At 52.8% G+C, this 18,186-nt stretch overlaps 1 protein-coding gene across 1 annotated transcript; it reads left to right on the top strand.

Moving 5' to 3' along the window:
- Positions 1-6,412: 6,412 nt before the first annotated feature.
- Positions 6,413-18,122, top strand: KLHL21 (kelch like family member 21). Its single transcript, XM_026005109.2, has 4 exons — positions 6,413-7,555; positions 9,874-10,279; positions 13,901-13,973; positions 14,950-18,122. The coding sequence occupies exons 1-4, from the start codon at positions 6,535-6,537 to the stop codon at positions 15,241-15,243; spliced, it is 1,794 nt and encodes a 597-aa protein (XP_025860894.1). The 5' UTR covers positions 6,413-6,534; the 3' UTR covers positions 15,244-18,122.
- Positions 18,123-18,186: the final 64 nt, after the last annotated feature.

The raw sequence follows: 18,186 nt of genomic DNA, 5'->3' as shown, positions 1-18,186 counted from the left end.
TGTGGGGGAGGGGCGGCGCGAGCGGTAGCTCCGCGGTCTCCGCGGGGGCGAGGGGCGGGGGTACTCCCGGCGGGTGGGGGCGGGGCCGACGGCCTCGGGCGAGGAGGGCGGCGGAGGCTTGGCGTCTCCCTCTGGACTTGGGGGTCCGTGCCCCTTTGTGGGGCCTTGGTCCTCGCGGCGGGGGCGACCGGCGCTGACGTCGCGGACGCCCCCTGGGCTCGGACCCCGAGGGGCGAACTTGTTTTCGCGGCCGGCTGTTCTGGCCGGTCCTCCAGTCCCGGGGGTCCTGGGACGGGGGACCGAGGACCTCCTGGTCCTGTGGGATCTCTATGGGATCCACGTTGGGGTGTCGAGTTAACTGCGTCCTAAAAACTCTGTGCCAGGGTTATCAGTGTTTTGTAAGATATTAGCCTTAAATTCGCCTTTTTCCCCCCTCTTCTCTGCCTGATGTTGGGACCGCCCCTGTTTTCTTTCATTGAATTACCTTCCGAATGTATTCCTCACGGGATTTAGAGCAGCAGGGAGAGGGGGGAAAGTGGTTGGGAGGCTTGGTATTGACCCTGATCTTACACATGTAGGTGATTGAGTCTGCGGTGTTTACCTGCGGACCGCGGGGTATTTGACAACTTCAGGCTGGAGGTTGATTGACTCTGAACACCTAGTTGAAGATTATCCGCTCTGGTGAAATTACCAGACGAGGCCTGACGTTTGTGAACATTTCTGATAACCGCTGGAAAGGGAAAAAACATGTTTTAGACGGTTCAAGAGCATGTTGGGTGGCTTCGAAGACAAAGGAACTGCGTTACAGAGGACAGATGTAAAATCTTAAATTCGAATCAGAAAACTGACTCTTGGAACCACCAAATCAAGAAAGATGATTGGAAGGACCTCTAGGAGATGATTTCTGAGGCAGTGAATACCTCCTTGGTTGACTTGCTGTTTAGACGGAGATAATTCTGAAGGAACCGGGTGGTTAGGGGTCTGGGTTTATCTCAGATATACTTTTCTGAACTTAAATTTCCTAAACTATGGAGGATCCTGGGGTGGCTCAGAGGTTTAGCCCCTGCCTTTGGCCCAGGGCCTGATCCTGGAGACCCAGGATCAAGTCCCACATCGGGCTCCCTGCATGGAGCCTGCTTCTCCCTCTGTCTGTGTCTCTGCTTCTCTCTCTCTCTCTGTGTGTCTTTCATGAATGAATGAATAAATAAATAAAATCTTAAAAAAAATTCCTAAACTATGAAGCTACTTTATCCTAGTTCCTTTCTCCATAAATGATAGTTTATTGTTATTGCTGTTATGTTCTAACGTTATCTCAGCAATGCCTTCCCGCACTGAAGGGCTCCCCAGCGTGGGTAACAAATTGAGGTGCTCTAAAAAGTTAGTAAGATTAAAAACAGACCTTGGCCTTGGCCTGCAGAAACATCACCAACAGCTTCTTACAGTTGTCACATCCAGGTGGTTTAGCCAGATTTAGAAAATTTCCCCATCACTGTAGCCAGAGCAAATGTCCTGAGGTTAGCCCATGTTGCCCAGGATCAGATTATCTGGAGCAATTTTTTTTTTTTTTCCCAGAATAAGAAAGGGCTATCACAAAGGATATCATCCTAATTGTTAGTTTAAAGGTATAAATGCCAGGGGCACCTGGGTGGCTCAGTGGCTGAGCTTCTGCCTTTGGCTCAAGTCATGATCTCAGGGTCCTGGAATAGAGTCCCACATGAGGCTCCGCAGGGAGCCTGCTTCTCCCTCTGCCTGTCTCTGCCTCCCTCTGTGTCTTTCATGAATAGTAAATAAAATTTAAAAATAAAGGTATAAATGCCAAAAAGAATATTGATTGGAGGTGAAGTACAAATAAGAGGGATTTTTTTAACTGCTATATGTTGCCTATGATGTAGTTTTTCACACAGTAAATATTAAAAGCACCCTCCCATTGAGAAAGTGAAATAAAGAATTTGTCCATGATAATAATCTACTTGATGATGAAACCCTAGAATTTAAGGATCTATATCAAATGGGAACCACAAACATTGAGGAAAGAACATTCCAAACCTGGTTTGTATCATGTAACTATAACTCTTACTCAGAATAGGTATTCAATATATATTTCTCAAATAAGTTATTTATTAACAGTAGTTCTTAGCACACAGATGTGACTAGTACTACCTGATATAGTTTGCTTGTTTGTCTGCCTGCCACTGCAACATTTTCATGGAGGACCTTCTTGGTCTCTTTCCTTTGACCTCCCTTAGAAATTTAGCCCTTTGGAGGAGATTTAGACATTACATCCCATCCCTAGGTTCAAGGAAGGACTATAATACCAATAATTGACCCAGATGCAATAGCCTAATACAGACATGTGGGGGATATAGTTGGTCTAGCTAGTCTATTTCTCAGGTGTCCTGAATTACACCTGGGGTCCCAGGGGCAAATTTGGAATTTAAGGATTAATGCAAGAGCATTAGCCACAGGGCACCTGGGTGGCTCAATGCTTGAGCATCTGCCGTTGGTCTGCCTTTGGCTTGGTTGTGGTCCTGCCTGGGGTTCTGGGATGGAGTCCCACATTGGGCTCTCCGCAGGAAGCCTACTTCTCTCTCTCTCTCTGCCTGTGTGTCTCTCATGAAAAAACAAAAATCTTAAAAATAAAGCAAAACATTAGCCACAAAAGCCAGATTCTTGGAGTCTGTGAGTCCTTGTTTTCTGCTTTAAAAAACAAAACAAAACAAAAAAAATCTGATGATTATAGTTATTTGGAAAAGAGGAAGACAAAAAGCCAATGTTAGCACAGGTTGTGACAAGTTTTAAAATACTAAGAATACCATAAGTTTCCCAGTAAGTAACCTGAGAAGGTAGTTATTTTAATTGGGTTACCAAATATAGCTTCACCTTTCTAAATCTCACCGGCTACACTACATTCATTTGGGGAAACATTCAGAAAAGCTTTCTGCCTACCATTATAACTCAGTGCTTGAGTGTGGCTATGAATATAACCAGAGGTTTGTTTTTCCCAGAAATACTTGGTGGTTCAGCTTTTTGTTCAGCTTTAATAGTATGGAATTCATAAGGATCTTTCCCATCCTGTTTTCTGACGTTTCTACTTCCATCTCCAGGAGCAGGGGAAAAAAGTCAAAATTTTCCCAAATTGCTTTGTTTTCAACTTTTAGTATCTTGACCACTGTATGAATATGTATATATGAATAGTTTTAAGTCAATAAATAATTTTTAAACCATGTATTATCAACTTTTATATAACAAGGAAAATAACTTATGCACAAGATCAAATGAGCTTGCTATGTTATGGCTCATACCATACCAGTAAAATATAAAGATCAATAGCTAGCACTATGCCAGATACTGTTGAAATGTTTTGATCTACAGTATCTCATTTACATATAATAATGCGCTTAATAAATAGCGAATACTGTAGCGTTCCTTAAAGGAAAGTTTACATTACAGCAAGTTCATTCCAAGCCACACTTGAGGTATTCCAGAAGCAGAAGAGAATCAAGGTGTACAACAGGAAAAAAGGCGCAATCTCTTTTTGTGATATAGATGCTAAAGCATACATTCCTGAATGTTCTCAAAGGGGAAAAAAGGATAACAGTGGCTTCTATAAAATGATCTTAGTGATCTCTTGTCCTGTCTGCCTAAAATTAGAATTCAAATATCAAAATTGTATAGTTTGAATTCTTAAAATGAAATGGTACCATTATTTGTTAAATCACGTTAAATTCCTCTATCATAAAGAAGTTACTCAGGCAGAAACCATTTTCATGATTGTGGAAGACGTAAAATTTTTAAAAACTTTCTATGGTTGAAGTTTAATATTTTTTTTGTCTGCAACGCCCCCCCAGCCATCCTCTCCCCAGAAGTTTATTCTTGAAATGCAAACATTTCCCCCAAAACTATGAGTCCTTGATTAGAGTTAACATCTTTCTTACCAAACACTAGTGTTTCTACCATGCCAGGGTATGGAATAACATTTGAAGAGTTTGCCGACTGTATGGATCACATGGCCCTACCCAAGTAAATGAATTTTGCACATTCCCATCTTGAACTTTTAAGGTCAATGAGTGAAAAAAAGGAAAATAGCATGCCTGGGTTAGTAGGTTATTCAAACTCCCGAACACAGCTGATGGGTCTCCTTTATGTTTTTTAAGCTTTTACTTTTTATTCATGAGGCACACAGGCAGAGGGAGAGGCAGGTTCCCAGCAGGGAGCCGGATGCGGGACTTGATCCCAGGACCAGGATCATGCCCTGAGCTGAAGGCAGATGCTCAACCGCTGAGCCATACAGGGATCTCGAGTCTCCTTTATTTTCTGACCACATTCCTTTGTTGACTTAGATATGTATACATGGCTCCAAATGCACCCCATTTAGGTCCAAGATATTAGTAATAGACCTTTTTTCTCAAAAACTGAATTTTAAATTTTTCTTTAAACTTGTATTGTTTCCTTAGTACACAGAACAGAAAATATAGGCAAGCACAAACAAAACAGACCTAACCACCTAGAGGATATGTTACCTTCAGAATTGTTTTGTAGGCCTGTGAACACAGACAACAAATTGGGTCATTCTAAGGGTAATCAGATTTTTTGCTCGACAGGAGAGCATGAATATCTTTCCATTTCAATAAACATATGCATCATTATTCATCAAGGCTTCCCAGTAAGGTTGATTTGTTTACCTAATTACACAAAACTGGACTACCAGTTCTTCACTATGGAAACATTTTTGATTTATTAAAGATTTGCTTTCTGCAAGGTGGACGTGTCCTGACCCAGAGGACTGGAATACTTTTCCTTGCAAACATCCCACTTCCTGGCTACTCAGACTTTCTTGTCACAAAGCCTGTGCAAGGAAGCTATTGGCCCGGCTCCTGGGCCCAGGAATGCTGCTGCTGCCGTTAATAGCTGTGTGAACAGTCCATCTATGGGCAACAGGCAGCTGCCTGGGTACCTGAATGTTTTCTTACTTAGGCCTGTGCTTCCCATGCTGAAATGTGGACCAGATATATTCTCATGGCAAGAAGATCTTCACGACCACAAGGGAAAGCCTGCAGTTCGCATTTCAGGGCTAGAATAAAAACAAGATGTCTTCTCCAAAGGTTGCACCAACTTACTTAGCTGGAACTAAGGAATGACAGCAACCCCTCCTCCCCCCCCCCCCCCCCCCCCCCGCCGTGTTCCTGGCCCGCCCTGGGACACACGTGGGCGATGGGTGAGGCGTTCCCCAGGAATGTCTGCAAGGCCCATCGGGCATGGGTGGGGGCTATTAAATAACCAGAACCCAGGTTTCTTCCAAGACACAAAAGGACTGCAGTTGAAATGAGGGTCTATTCTAAAAGTGGGCGAACCATCCATGAAAGAAAAAACATGACCGCACTGAAAGTGCTGGCATCGTAGCTCCTGGAACCAAAATAAGGAAGATTCCTTTATTCACAGTCACCCTACAAGTGACTGTGACGTTTCTGAACGCCCACACCCCTGGGTTTTAAGGCGTCCCCTGTCTGACCTTGAACTAAAGGCACCGCCCCCGGGGCCCCTGGTGTCCCCTCTCCTGGAAGAGAAAAAGCTATTCTTTTCCCTGGAATTATTTTCATTGTTTGTATTATTGTGATTTTCTGGTCCTTGAGCCTTTGGTTCAGCCTCACAGTGCGTTCTTCTGAATTCTTAACGACAGGCCGTCTCCTACCCTCTGCCGCCGGTGTCCAGGAAGAGGGGTCGAGCAGGCCTGGGGGGCAAAGCCGAGCAGGCCTGCCCCCTTCTCCAGGCAGCCCTGGAGTCTGAGTCTCTATGAATCGGCAACTAACCCTGCGCCTGGTCCGCTGACGAAAGTTAATGACTGAGTTTAGTCAAGTCTGAAACTCCTGCAGGAGCAGAGTGGAGCGGATTCCTGGCATCTGGCCCCGTGTCCCTTATAAATGTGCCAAGAAGAGACGTCACCTAAGAAGCTCATACTCCTTCAAGCTGTGGTCCTCATTTGTAAAAATCCCATCCTTTGAAATCTGCCCGGCGATGAGGCTCACTAGCAACCCTGCGAACGAGCGGAATTCAGGGCAAAACAAGAAGAGGGCCTCGCAGCGAGCCGCCCAGGGGCTCCGGGGCCGACGCGGTGGGGAAGGCTGGCGCGAAGGCGGGTGGCTCGGGCTCCGCGCGCCGAGCTCGCCCCGCCGGCCTCCGCCGCGCAGCCAGGCCCGGGGAGTCGCGGGCGGGCCCCGGAGGCCCCCGGCCCTGCACGGAGAGGACGCGCGGCGCCCGGAGAGCCCGGCTCGGGCGGGGGTCCGCCGGCAGCCCCAGGCCGGCGCGGGCGCGGGCGCGGGGCGGCTGGGCGGTGACTCAGCCTGGGGCGCGGGGCGGCGGCGGCGGCGGCGGGCCCGGAGGGGTTAAGTGGGCGGGCCCCGCGCCGCCCCGCCCCTCCCGGGCCCGCCCCGAGGCCGCGCCGCGCCGGGCGGTACTTATAGCGGCGGCGCCGGGCGCGCGGCGTTCCTCCCGCTGGCCCCGGCCGCGGCGCCCCTGAGCTCTCGCAGCGACCGCGCCATGGAGCGGCCGGCGCCCCTGGCCGTGCTGCCCTTCTCGGACCCCGCGCACGCGCTGAGCCTGCTGCGCGGCCTGAGCCAGCTGCGCGCCGAGCGCAAGTTCCTGGACGTGACGCTGGAGGCGGCGGGCGGGCGCGACTTCCCCGCGCATCGCGCCGTGCTGGCGGCCGCCAGCCCCTACTTCCGCGCCATGTTCGCGGGCCAGCTGCGCGAGAGCCGCGCCGAGCGGGTGCGCCTGCACGGCGTGCCGCCCGACATGCTGCAGCTGCTGCTCGACTTCAGCTACACGGGCCGCGTGGCGGTGAGCGGCGACAACGCCGAGCCACTGCTGCGGGCCGCCGACCTGCTGCAGTTCCCGGCGGTGAAGGAGGCGTGCGGCGCCTTCCTGCAGCAGCAGCTCGACCTGGCCAACTGCCTGGACATGCAGGACTTCGCCGAGGCCTTCAGCTGCGCGGGGCTGGCGAGCGCGGCACAGCGCTTCATCCTGCGCCACGTGGGCGAGCTGGGCCCCGAGCAGCTGGAGCGCTTGCCGCTGGCGCGCCTGCTGCGCTACCTGCGCGACGACGGGCTGTGCGTGCCCAAGGAGGAGGCCGCCTACCAGCTGGCGCTGCGCTGGGTGCGCGCCGACCCGCCGCGCCGCGCCGCGCACTGGCCGCAGCTGCTCGAGGCCGTGCGCCTGCCCTTCGTGCGCCGCTTTTACCTGCTGGCGCACGTCGAGGCCGAGCCGCTGGTGGCGCGCTGCCCGCCCTGCCTGCGCCTGCTGCGCGAGGCGCGGGACTTCCAGGCGGCGCGCTACGACCGCCACGACCGCGGGCCCTGCCCCCGCATGCGCCCGCGCCCCTCCACCGGCCTCGCCGAGATCCTCGTGCTCGTGGGCGGCTGCGACCAGGACTGCGACGAGCTGGTCACCGTCGACTGCTACAACCCGCAGACGGGCCAGTGGCGCTACCTGGCGGAGTTCCCCGACCACCTGGGCGGGGGCTACAGCATCGTGGCTCTGGGAAACGACATCTACGTGACGGGTGAGGGGACGGGGGCCCCCGGGAGGGCCCTGGGCTAGCCTCCTGCGCCCCTGGCAGAGGAGGAACCTGTGATTCTCAGGAGCGCCCCAGCGTGCGAGCGGCCCCTTCCCTCCCCCATCCCCTGCCCCCAGCCCGCCCGTGGGTACACTTCTAGAGCTGGCGCTTTCCATCTGGAAGACCGTTGTGTGAGCGGGGACAAACAGCTGCTCGTGGTCCCTTTGTTCCCCGGGGGCGAAGGGCCAGCCTGTTTGATAGATGAGCCTACTCCTTGCCCAGGAGGTGCCCCCACCGCCATTTGGTTCGAGGATGTAGGGGCATTCACCCCGCACAATGGGTGCTTTCTTTTCCTTCCTGAGGAATCCAGGGACAGGCAGGGGCTGGCGCTCAGTGAGACATCCGTTCCCCGGCCCTGGGGATTTCTCCCTCCCAGCTGAGCCACACAGGGCCCCCTGACGCACTCACTTTGTCACCAGTGACAGGGCTCCCCCAGGCTTGCACCTAGCCTGTGCGCTGGGGGTCACATGGTGTTTAGGCAGCTCTCTGCCGAACGACTGTAAACATGGTCACATGCTAAGAGGTTTTCTTCCAGTTACTTGGCCCAAACCCCAAAACACTGCCGAGTCATGCTGGGCGGGTCCCAGCCTACTCTGGTCCTGGGCATCTCCCACATTTTTCATTAAAGATAAATCCCGGTTCAGACATGGGGCTACCTCCTTCCCTGGGGTGAGGAGGGGCCATCTCTGTGACAGCTATATAAGGAAACAACCGACTCAGCCCGTGCTGGGCCTGTGGAAAGGCTGTCAGCAGTCAGTGAACCCAGGCTGTGGCCAGTGCCCCACATTCAGGAGAAACCCAGCTCTGATCGCAGGCATTCCCACCCCCCACATCTCTGGTTGACCAGTGGAGGAATCCTGGCCTAAGGACATGCCCCGCTCCTCTTTGGCCTGCTGCTATTTCAGCCTTTGCTGGAATATGCTAGAATCGGTCTCTTAAGGTTGAGAGGTTGGCCCTGTGTTTGCAAACTGCATCCTCCCAACACATGAATGTCTGGCCAGTGAACTCCCTCCCAGAACTGGTTAGACTCGCCCCAACTTTGCACAGCCCTTCCATAAATGTCTCAGCTGAGCAGCTAATCCTTTGGGTTTAGACAGGTGCCTGGGTCATTGCATACAGCTGCCTGTAGGGATTTTCATGGGGGCGAGGAAGCCGGCTTCAGCTGCCCAGAACAGTTATCCTTTACAAGGAAGAAAGCAGGCAGAGTGCACTTTGTAAGAGCCTTGTCTTTTGAAAAGCTCAAAGCTACGAGACAGATAGAATGTCAGAATGTTATGCGAGCTCTGCCCTGTGGCGCCAGCTTTGGGAATAGTAGGGGATAGACACCCCCCCCCCCAGGATTCTTGGGGTCCCTTCATGCTATGGGAATTCTAATGTGTTGGGTAGACCTGGTTTAATTTAAGATAGCCAGCACTACTGATGAGAGACATGGTTAAGTCTTCTTTTTTATTTTTTATTTAAAGATTTTATTTATTTATTCACGAGAGACACAGAGAATGGCAGAGACACTGGCAGAGGGAGAAGCAGGCCCCATGCGGGGAGCCTGATGTGGGACCTGATCCCAGTTCTCCAGGATCACGCCCTGGGCTGAAGGCAATGCTAATTGCTGAGCCACCTGGCCTGCCCGGTTAGGTCTTTTCTTAAAGAAACCTAGAGTGAGCATTGTAGTTGTACCACTTCATGTAGTTTACCAAACTAAGCGCATGTCAGTAACCACCTAGATCAAAAAATAGACCCCCATGATTCCTTTTTGTGTTGGGCTCTTGTGTGCAGTGGAGTAGATTTCCTCTCAGCTTGTCCTGGCATTGGCTTGTTTGACTTCTAGAAGACTAGAAGTTCTTGAACAAGTCCCTGTGCACCCTACCCATTTGCTTTATGGCTCCCCAGAAGTTTTGGCTCTGAAAGACAAGGCTCTGGTTCAGTTAAGGTGTTTGACAGCGTATGTGGGGTCTAGACCGAGATTGCCATTGACTTAGAATCGCAGCTCCACAGGCTTTGCTTGCCCTACACAGATGCAGCCGGGTTCTTCTGACGCGAGGCTCTGTTGTGCTCCTGGGTGGTGGGCAGCACACACACCGCTTTAGCCACAGTATGGAGCCCCCAGCCGGGGCTTTGGTGAGAGAGGACGTGTGTTTACGTTGAAACACACGAAGTGAGATGTCTTCCTGCCCTGGGAGACTCCCTTGGGGAAGTTCATCGAGGCATGGGTGGGTGACTCACCCTTAGTCAGCACGGGCTGACTTGTCCGATGCATGTCCTGGCAGGTGGGTCTGACGGCTCCCGGCTCTATGACTGCGTGTGGAGGTACAATTCCAGTGTGAACGAGTGGACAGAGGTGGCGCCCATGCTGAAAGCCCGCGAGTACCACAGCTCCTCCGTGTTGGATGGGCTGCTGTACGTAGTGGCTGCAGACAGCACGGAGCGCTACGACCATACCACAGACTCCTGGGAGGCCCTGCAGCCCATGACCTACCCCATGGACAATTGTTCCACCACGGCCTGCCGTGGCCGCCTCTATGCCATCGGGTCCCTGGCAGGCAAGGAGACCATGGTGATGCAGTGTTACCACCCGGACACAGACCTGTGGTCACTGGTGGACTGTGGCCAGCTCCCGCCTTGGTCCTTCGCCCCCAAGACAGTGACTCTGAACGGACTTATGTACTTCATCAGGTGAGTCCCCAGAGGCCAATGCCACTCTGAGTCTTTCTTACTAAGCCCTGTGCTGAGGCACATCATCACTGTGCTCCCCATTTCATAGATGAGGAAGCAGGCTGAGCTGGGATCCCAGGCGAGGTCTTTGTATCCTGGAGCCTTTCTTCTACCCCATCTTAGAACAGTTTCTGTGGGTTTTCTTAGTCGAGGGATCCTAACTGATGAAGTTAGATCCCTTGATTGATTGATTGATTGATTGGAGTTAAGTTCTTTTAGAGAACTTTCTGAGATCTCTAGACGCTAAATAAAATGTGTTGCTTTGCCTGCTCTTCCACCTGGAGGATCCCATTCTAAGCCCTGGTTGTTCTCACATGGCATTTATGATAAAGGAACATGTCCTACCTAAGGGACTGCAAATCTATCTTTCTTTCTTTTCTTTCTTTCTTTTCTTCCTTTCTTTCTTTCTTTTCTTTCTTTTCTTTTTTTCTTTTCTTTCTTTCTTTTCTTTCTTTCTTTTTTTAAGATTTTATTTATGGGATGCCTGGGTAGCTCAGCAATTGAGCATCTGCCTTCAGCTCAGGGCCTGATCCGAGGTCTGGGGATTAAGTTCCGCATCAGGCTCCCTGTGAATAGCCTGCTTCTCCCACTGTCTGTGTCTCCCTTTTTCTCTGTGTCTCATGAATAAATAATTTTTTTTTTAAGATTTTATTTATTTACTTAGAGGATAAGTCAGGGGAGGGGCAGAGGGAGAAGCAGACCCTGCCGAGCAGGGAGCCTAATATGGGGCTTGATCCCAGGACCCCAAGATCATGACCTGAGCTGAAGCCAGACACTTGACTGACTGAACCACCCAGGTGTCTGGAGATTTTGAATCTTAAAAAGACTAGAGGAGAGCTTTTTTGGACATTTGAGTCTTTGGGGAGGTATTGCCTTGTCAGAGGGACCCTTTGCTCATCTAGCAGACTGTCCACACTCTGCTACCAGGTGTAAGAGCCAGGTTGGGAGATCAGTTCCATCTCCTCTTTTTCAAACAACACTTGGACATTTGTTTCGTGTTTATAGGTCCTGTCTGTTCCCTTCCCACCTGATCTGGCACAGGGACGGCTCAGGGTTCTATTGAGTGAATGCTATTCTCTCAGGATCCCACGGCCACTCTGGACCCGGGAGGGAGCTGGTATGGAGTAGGCCCCAAAGCTACCTGGGGGAAATGATGATGATGACAGTAGCACAAGTTAGGGCTCTGAGCTCTGTGTGGCCTGTCTACTGGGCATTTTCGGAGTTGATCTCTGTGACTATATAGTGAAATGAGCACCACTGTCATTGCTACTTCATAGACGGCAACAGAAGCTTACAGGGGCTGGGGCGGGGGGGAGGTAGGGGACTTACGTGATGGCACAGGGTTTGAATCAAGGATATCCAACCCAGGTCCTAGTGTGATGTCGCTGTATCATGGCCTCTCTCGGCCTTGGCTATGTCCTTGGAAACATGAGGCAGAGATGGATGGCCAGTGGGTCTTGATGACTTGCCACAGCCAAAGGCCCCCTCCTTGTGGGCCATTGGGCATCCAGGGGCTCCTCCCTGCTGTGCATAGCCTCTGTGTCTGTGTGTCTGTATCCCTGCTCCTCCCTCCTTGGCCTAGAGCCTGTTTGAAGCTGAGGGCCAGGAGAGAATGGTAAGGTATGAACTGTCCCCTTTTAGACTGGAACTTTGAGTTGGGAGTCTCAGAGGAAGTATGTACTTGGCTTCTCAGCTGTACCCCTTGTGTCATGTTCTAAGCTGCACTGACCTTTTTCTGCTCCCCCAGACCCGAGGCTCCTTCCCAGGCTTTCTTGGTGAGCACGTCCAGAACAGGGATGGCACCGTTTGCCATGCATCATTGTATGCCAGGCACCTACAGAGTTCTCTGAGAAAGCTCTGGAATCTCCACCAGCTCCTGGTCCTGTTATAAAACCTTATCTGACCCTTCACCCAGCTCCCTCCCCCAAGTCAAGGTAGAGGTCTTCAAAGAGGGGGTGGAGACGGCTATAAATACTTCTCAGAGTGCCAGGACCTTGGCTTCAGCCCTTTGGGAGCCTTCCAGCTTCAGTGCCTTTGAGAATGTCCTCCCTGCCCTGTGACCCTAGAGCAGGATGTGGCCCTTGCTTCTTCATGTCTGAGTTTCCTGTCAGTTACTAAAGGCACCCCCCAGGTGGAAGCATTAGGGGGTACCCTATGACCACAGCTAGCCTTTCTAGGGGTTCACCTAAGCCACAGGAGGCTGGGGGGCAGGCAGGTGGAAAGAGTGAGCTGTGGGGAAAGGAAGCCTGATTGTCCTCTCTGGGGGCCGTGCAGGCAAGGCCCAGAATCTGGTTCTGATGCCCTTGAGTGTTTGTTCCAGAGCTTCCCAGTTTCATGTGCTCTGGTGTCTAATAAGCTTCATGAGGCCCGGCTCAGAATGCCGCCTCTCAGGGCAGCTCCTGTCCACAAGCTGCTCTTTCAGGGGTACCCAGTGCTGGATGGAGTCCTCAGCCCCTCAGCTGCTGCTATCCTGGGCCACTCCTTTCTCCAGTGTTCCGTCTGGGTCCCTGTTTGAGGCTCTGGGGCTGGAGTGCCCAATCCCGCAGGAGGAGGCACTGGGAGCACTGTCCAGCCTGGCACTTCCAGCTGCAGTTTATACATCTGCTAGGGAACAGCAGTCCGGTGGCCTCTGGTACTAATTGTCCTAGTCACATGGGCTAGAAACTTAATGGTTTTTACATCTTGAAATGGTTGGAAGGAAAAAAAAGCAGGAGCAGTATTTTGTGTTATGAAAAGTTACACGAAATTCAAATTTCTGTGTCCATAAATAAGGCTTTTTTGGAATGCAGCCAGCCCTTAGTGGCTGCTTTTGCGCGACAACGGCTACAACGGCAGGCAGCATTGGGGAGTTGCTACAGAGTCTGCTCTTCAGAGCCTGGAGCATTTGCCAACTGGCCCTTCTGCTGACCCCTGACTCCTATTATTTAGGGTTAGTGTCTCTGCTTTTTGAGGCTGTGCTTTTGAGTCTTTTTTGCAGGGATCGAGAGTATGTTAAACAGGGTCAAAGGATCCTGACCCCAAAGGGAAGGGCAGCACTGGTACTTCTTTCCTATGGCTGTGGCTATCCTGCTGGGGGCACCCAGGACACAGCAGAGAATGGGGAGATTGGAGGGCTGCCAACAGAGGGGAGGGCATTGGCCAAGGAGTAGTCGGGGCACATGGTGGTGTGCTGTGGGGCAGGAGGTCTGGCCTGGCCTGGCCAGCCATGGAAGGAAAACAAGCTCAGGTCAGAAGACTGAGAGGAGACTGGCAGTAAGAGCTGTGATAAGCTCAGATCTCAGCCAGCCAGCGAGGCTGCAGTGAGGACAGAGCAGCTGCAGGGGTGTAGAGCAGTGGGGAAGGGTTAAAGCACCTAAAGGTGTGATCTTCAGGCTGGAGAAGCAAGAGTCTGGTTCTGGCCTTAGGTATGAGGGCCTCAAATGGCCCCTGCAAACCAGGGACAGGGTCTCATGGACTACCAGATGGCATTGGAGAAGTTTCCAGAGGGAGAGGGTCCTGTGTGGCTCTCGCTCCCCAGCTCCTCACACTCAGGGATGCTTCCTCCTGGCTCTGACATGTTCCGCCCTCTCCTCCTACCCACAGGGACGATTCTGCGGAGGTGGACGTGTATAACCCCACGAAGAATGAATGGGACAAGATCCCATCTATGAATCAGGTAAATATACGAACATGTTGGCATTGGAAGCACAGGTTGATCCTGTTTCCGGGCCCAAGTGTTCATGAAGTATTTGGGAAATAGTAAGCCCCAGAGTCAGACAATTGAGCGTGAGTTTATCCATGTGGACCAGTATTCATTGGGTACCCGCAAAAAAGCATGTGGGGAAGAGTGTTCCACAGAAGGACAGCAAGTGCAAGGGCCCTGGGGTGGAATGTGCACTAGGGTGGTCAAAGAACCAAACCCCACAGCCCAGTGTGGCTGGAGCAGAGCGAACAAGAGGATGACAGAGGGCATGAGGTCAGACAGGAATGACCCTGGGAATACATTTATTAAGTGCCTGTTGTGTGCTCTAAATAGGACACTGTTGCTATCTTATCAGGGTCTCTCCTTTCTACTTGTCAAGAAGACAGGTGCTGAGCCTGACCCTGTGATAGAGCCGGGAAAGCTCCTTAGTCCTAGATAGTTGTGTATACCCACTTGTTCTTAAAATTTCCAAACCTCTGCATGGAAATTGTGGCAGTTGTCACAATTTACATTACAGTTTAACGTCTTTACTTTTAGGAAGTGTAACTTTGTCCCCACCCCCCATTATTATAGCAAAATTTGGGGAAGATGGGATAGTCAGTTTTGTGGTTCAGAACCCAGACTTCGAGTCAAGTCCTGGCTCTGCCTCCCGTCAGCCACACAAGGCTGTTTTTCCATCTGTGATGTCAGAGAGAGCAGAGAGTCTGCCTCCTGGCTGATGCTGCTCACAGGGAGACTTGCTGCTTTAGCAGCCACCCAGTCACCTTGGGGACCAGGGTGGGCTCGGTTGTTTTCTGAGCTGGGGTATAAGAAGGGTGTTGGTCTGGGAAGTGCCGAGGCTACCTTTCCCTGAGGGTCCCGGCACGCTCTCTATGGAGAGAGATGGGGAGGGTTTTCGCCCTGCCCCGGCTGCCAGCCCCCACTTGCCTGTCCCCCCCTTGGCCCACAGGTACACGTGGGGGGCAGCCTGGCCGTCCTTGGAGGGAAGCTGTACGTCTCAGGTGGTTACGACAATACCTTTGAACTCTCTGATGTGGTGGAGGCCTATGACCCAGAGACTCGGGCATGGAGCGTGGTGGGACGGCTCCCAGAGCCCACCTTCTGGCACGGCAGCGTCAGCATCTTTCGCCAGTTCATGCCCCAGATGCCCTCGGGTGGGCGTGGCTTTGAGCTGGACGGCAGCAGCAGTGACATGGATGTGGCCCGGCCCCGGCTGCCACAGAACCCAGACGAGCTGCACTAGCCCCGGCCTGGCCCGAGGAAGGGCCTTGGTGCGGGTAACAGTGCGTCTGCGGGGGGTAGGGAGCCCCTTATTTGTGCACAAGGACAAGTTGGGCTCACCAGGTGGAGCACAGGCTCTCACGCTGCTGAGTGAGCCCCAGGATCTGACCCCAGGAGAGCCTCTCTGCATTGAGAGCCTGATTCCCAGCTGGTGGGGCCAAAGCCGGTCGCAAACGCCCCTCCCTTAGCCCAGGAAGAGCTGCCTCCCTGCCAGCACGGGTCTTGCTCCAGCAGGTGGCACCTCGTGCTGCCGCTACCTATGCCTGCTTGTTCCCACCTCAGAGAGGAGGGCCCCTTGTGGGGTACACAGCGTCCCATGACTGAGAGTGGTCCAGGCCTGCAGGAACCAGGCCAACAGTGGCTGTAGGAGTTTCCAAACTCCACATCCGATGCTGGACATCCCAGTGGGCCAGCTCCCCGTGATGGAATGGGTCTGCCTGCCTGGCTCCTCTGCCTGCTGGGGTGCTGCACCAGAACACCCTTCACAGGGGTGGGTTACCCAGCAGTGCAGGTGGTGGGACTGGATGGGGGTGTGGCCTTGGGGGGACCCTGAGAGGTGTGCTGAGTGAATCCTATCTCCAGTGAACCTGAGCTGAGCCAGATGCTGGGTGTCCCCATCCTCCCACCCCACCAGCTGGCATGGTGCTGCCTGACTTGGAGACCTCTCCGGAACTGTCCTCCCAGGTGGATGCGGGAGAGGGCAAAAGCCTGCGGGTGCCAGGCTCTAGCTACTTACTTTACTGGGAGGCCCTAGGCAGATGGCCTCAGGTGCCCTCGCACCCCCGTGGGAGCAGAGAATCCTGCTGCTTCCAAAGGAAGCCCTGGGCAAGGCGGCCTCCGGAGCTGGTTGCAGCGTTTGAGAGGCAGTTGGCCTCTCCGTAGAAGAGAGGGAGGTGGGGAGGGAAGCAGCGAGAAACAGTCCGTTCTGATTCTTCACTGTCTCACGGTGCCACAGCTGCAGGTCTATGCATGGCAGCATGATACCCCCCACTCCTCTGGGGCCTGGGGCTTCTCTGCAAGGGTGGCAGGAGGAGCTCCCGGAAAACTCCACAGCTCAGGGTCCCTGGTTTTCTCTGGGGAGTGAGCGGTCTGGTCACCTTAAAGTCCCCAAGTAACCTGTTGGATTTGTCTTTCTTCCAAAGACAAATGGTGTTTGCATTTCCCTCTTTAGAAAGATGGGAAACAAGTGTTCATTGAGTTCTCTTTCCCAGTGACCTAACATGGAGATGTGTTCTTAATGGAAGAAAGGAGTCCTCGCACCATCACTTCACAAGTAGCACTTAAATGCCTTTGCTGGCCAGGGGTCATGGGTTCTGGGAAGGAAGTCTCATGGTCTCAGGAACTGTTGGCTGGGGTCCCCGCCTCACGCCCTGGTGGGGAGGCATCATCTTGCTGCAGAGCCCCTGGCTGAGCGGCTCCTGCTCACATTCAGCCCTTCCCACCCCCTGTCATCACTCATTAGATCACCTCTGCACACCCGCTGTGCCCAGCACTGTCGAAAGGCAGGGTGGTGGTGGCAGCCTGGCTGTGGGATCCCTTGGGCCTGGGCTGCTTCGTGCCCCAGCCTTGCCTTCACCCCTCCCAGTATGAGTGTTTCCCTTCCTCCCACAAGTGATGTCTGACCCCTCGATCCTGGGGCTGGTGCAGCCTCTTTCTGGCTCTAGTGCCTTCCCGGTAGGCTAACCTCCTGGAGGTTGTCCATGTTCTGGGAAGGGTCTGACTGGTTCCTCTGCAGGCGGAGGCTGTCCAGGCACAATGGCTTGTCTCCTGGCAGGGGACGGGTAGGACAGGGCTTCAGAGGACCAATGAGCCCTGAGAGACACCAGTTGTGTCATGCATGCAGGTGAATGCTGTGATACCTGCTGACAGGTCATGTGCAGGGGCCCCCCAACAGGAGGAATGCAGGCCTTGATTGCATGGGCTACCTCCAAGAAGGCAGGATGGACGTGTGATATGGCTAATGGAGCTGGCCCCACATCCCTCCAGTGGCACTAGGCTCTCAGTCAAGGATTTCCCGGAGTCAGTGACTTCTGGGAGATAGGTATCCTGTAACACTTTTGTTGGGAACGTGGCACTGCAGACACCTTGTTTGTCCTACAGACCGCCCTTTCTGGAAATCCCAGCAGGCACCATTCACTGCTAAGGGCGGGTGCCCACTCGGGCCTTTGGCCTTCCCTGTAGAAGCTCCCTATGGCAGGGGGCCCCGTGTCCTGGTTCAACCCTCCTCTTCTGGGTACTTCATTATGACTAGTTAGCACACGACCAGTTAGCACATAACTGACTGCCTCAGTGTCTGGTGGCTGCTCAGGTGATGATGGCTGCTTTGGGGTACACCAGGGAAGTGCTCTGCACTCACTCTAGAGTTAGATGGGTCCCCTCCACCCAGACCCCATCTTGGGTTTGGAACACCAGGGGTGGGAAGCAGAGGTGGCAGCTGCAGGGGGTTCCTGCAGACCCTAGCTGAGGACCGACCCTCCCTGCTTCCCCTGGCAGGAATGTCTACATTGGGATGTCTACACTGCCTGGGGTCAGGGGTTGCCCGGGGCTGGGGCTGTGTGTTGGATGTATGGAACTTTCAGTCTACAAGACAAATTAAGTTATGAAAATTCAGTGACTTGTATTTAATGCCGATTTGCTATAAAGTATTCTATATTTATATGATTTCAGAGACTTATGTACTAAAGGACACGCCCTTTTTGGTGTCCAACATCTAGTTCCAACCCCAAAGGGTGGGGCAGATTTGCCTATTTATTTGTCCTGTAGGCCTAGGTGTCCGGAATCCTGTTTAAGATTTTAGGATGCCTTCAACATACACTTTTTAAAATAAAACTATTTCCTATACGCTTGGTGTCCTGGTCTTTATCCTGTGGCTGCTGTCTTGGAAACTTTGGGCAGAGGGGTAGAG

This window comes from Vulpes vulpes, chromosome 12 (genome assembly GCF_048418805.1).
Source record: "Vulpes vulpes isolate BD-2025 chromosome 12, VulVul3, whole genome shotgun sequence".
NCBI lineage: Eukaryota > Metazoa > Chordata > Mammalia > Carnivora > Canidae > Vulpes > Vulpes vulpes.
The sequence above is the reverse complement of the archived record's forward strand: the minus strand, read 5'-3'. Positions and strand labels throughout refer to the sequence as shown.

What these genes read in the sequence shown, in the direction of transcription:
- KLHL21 (XM_026005109.2), top strand. Translation starts at nt 6,535, where the DNA reads ATGGAGCGGCCGGCGCCCCTGGCCGTGCTGCCCTTCTCGGACCCCGCG. An exon ending in AAACGACATCTACGTGACGG is followed by an intron (nt 7,556 to 9,873) that starts GTGAGGGGACGG and finishes ATGTCCTGGCAG; the next exon opens with GTGGGTCTGACGGCTCCCGG. An exon ending in GGACTTATGTACTTCATCAG is followed by an intron (nt 10,280 to 13,900) that starts GTGAGTCCCCAG and finishes TCCTACCCACAG; the next exon opens with GGACGATTCTGCGGAGGTGG.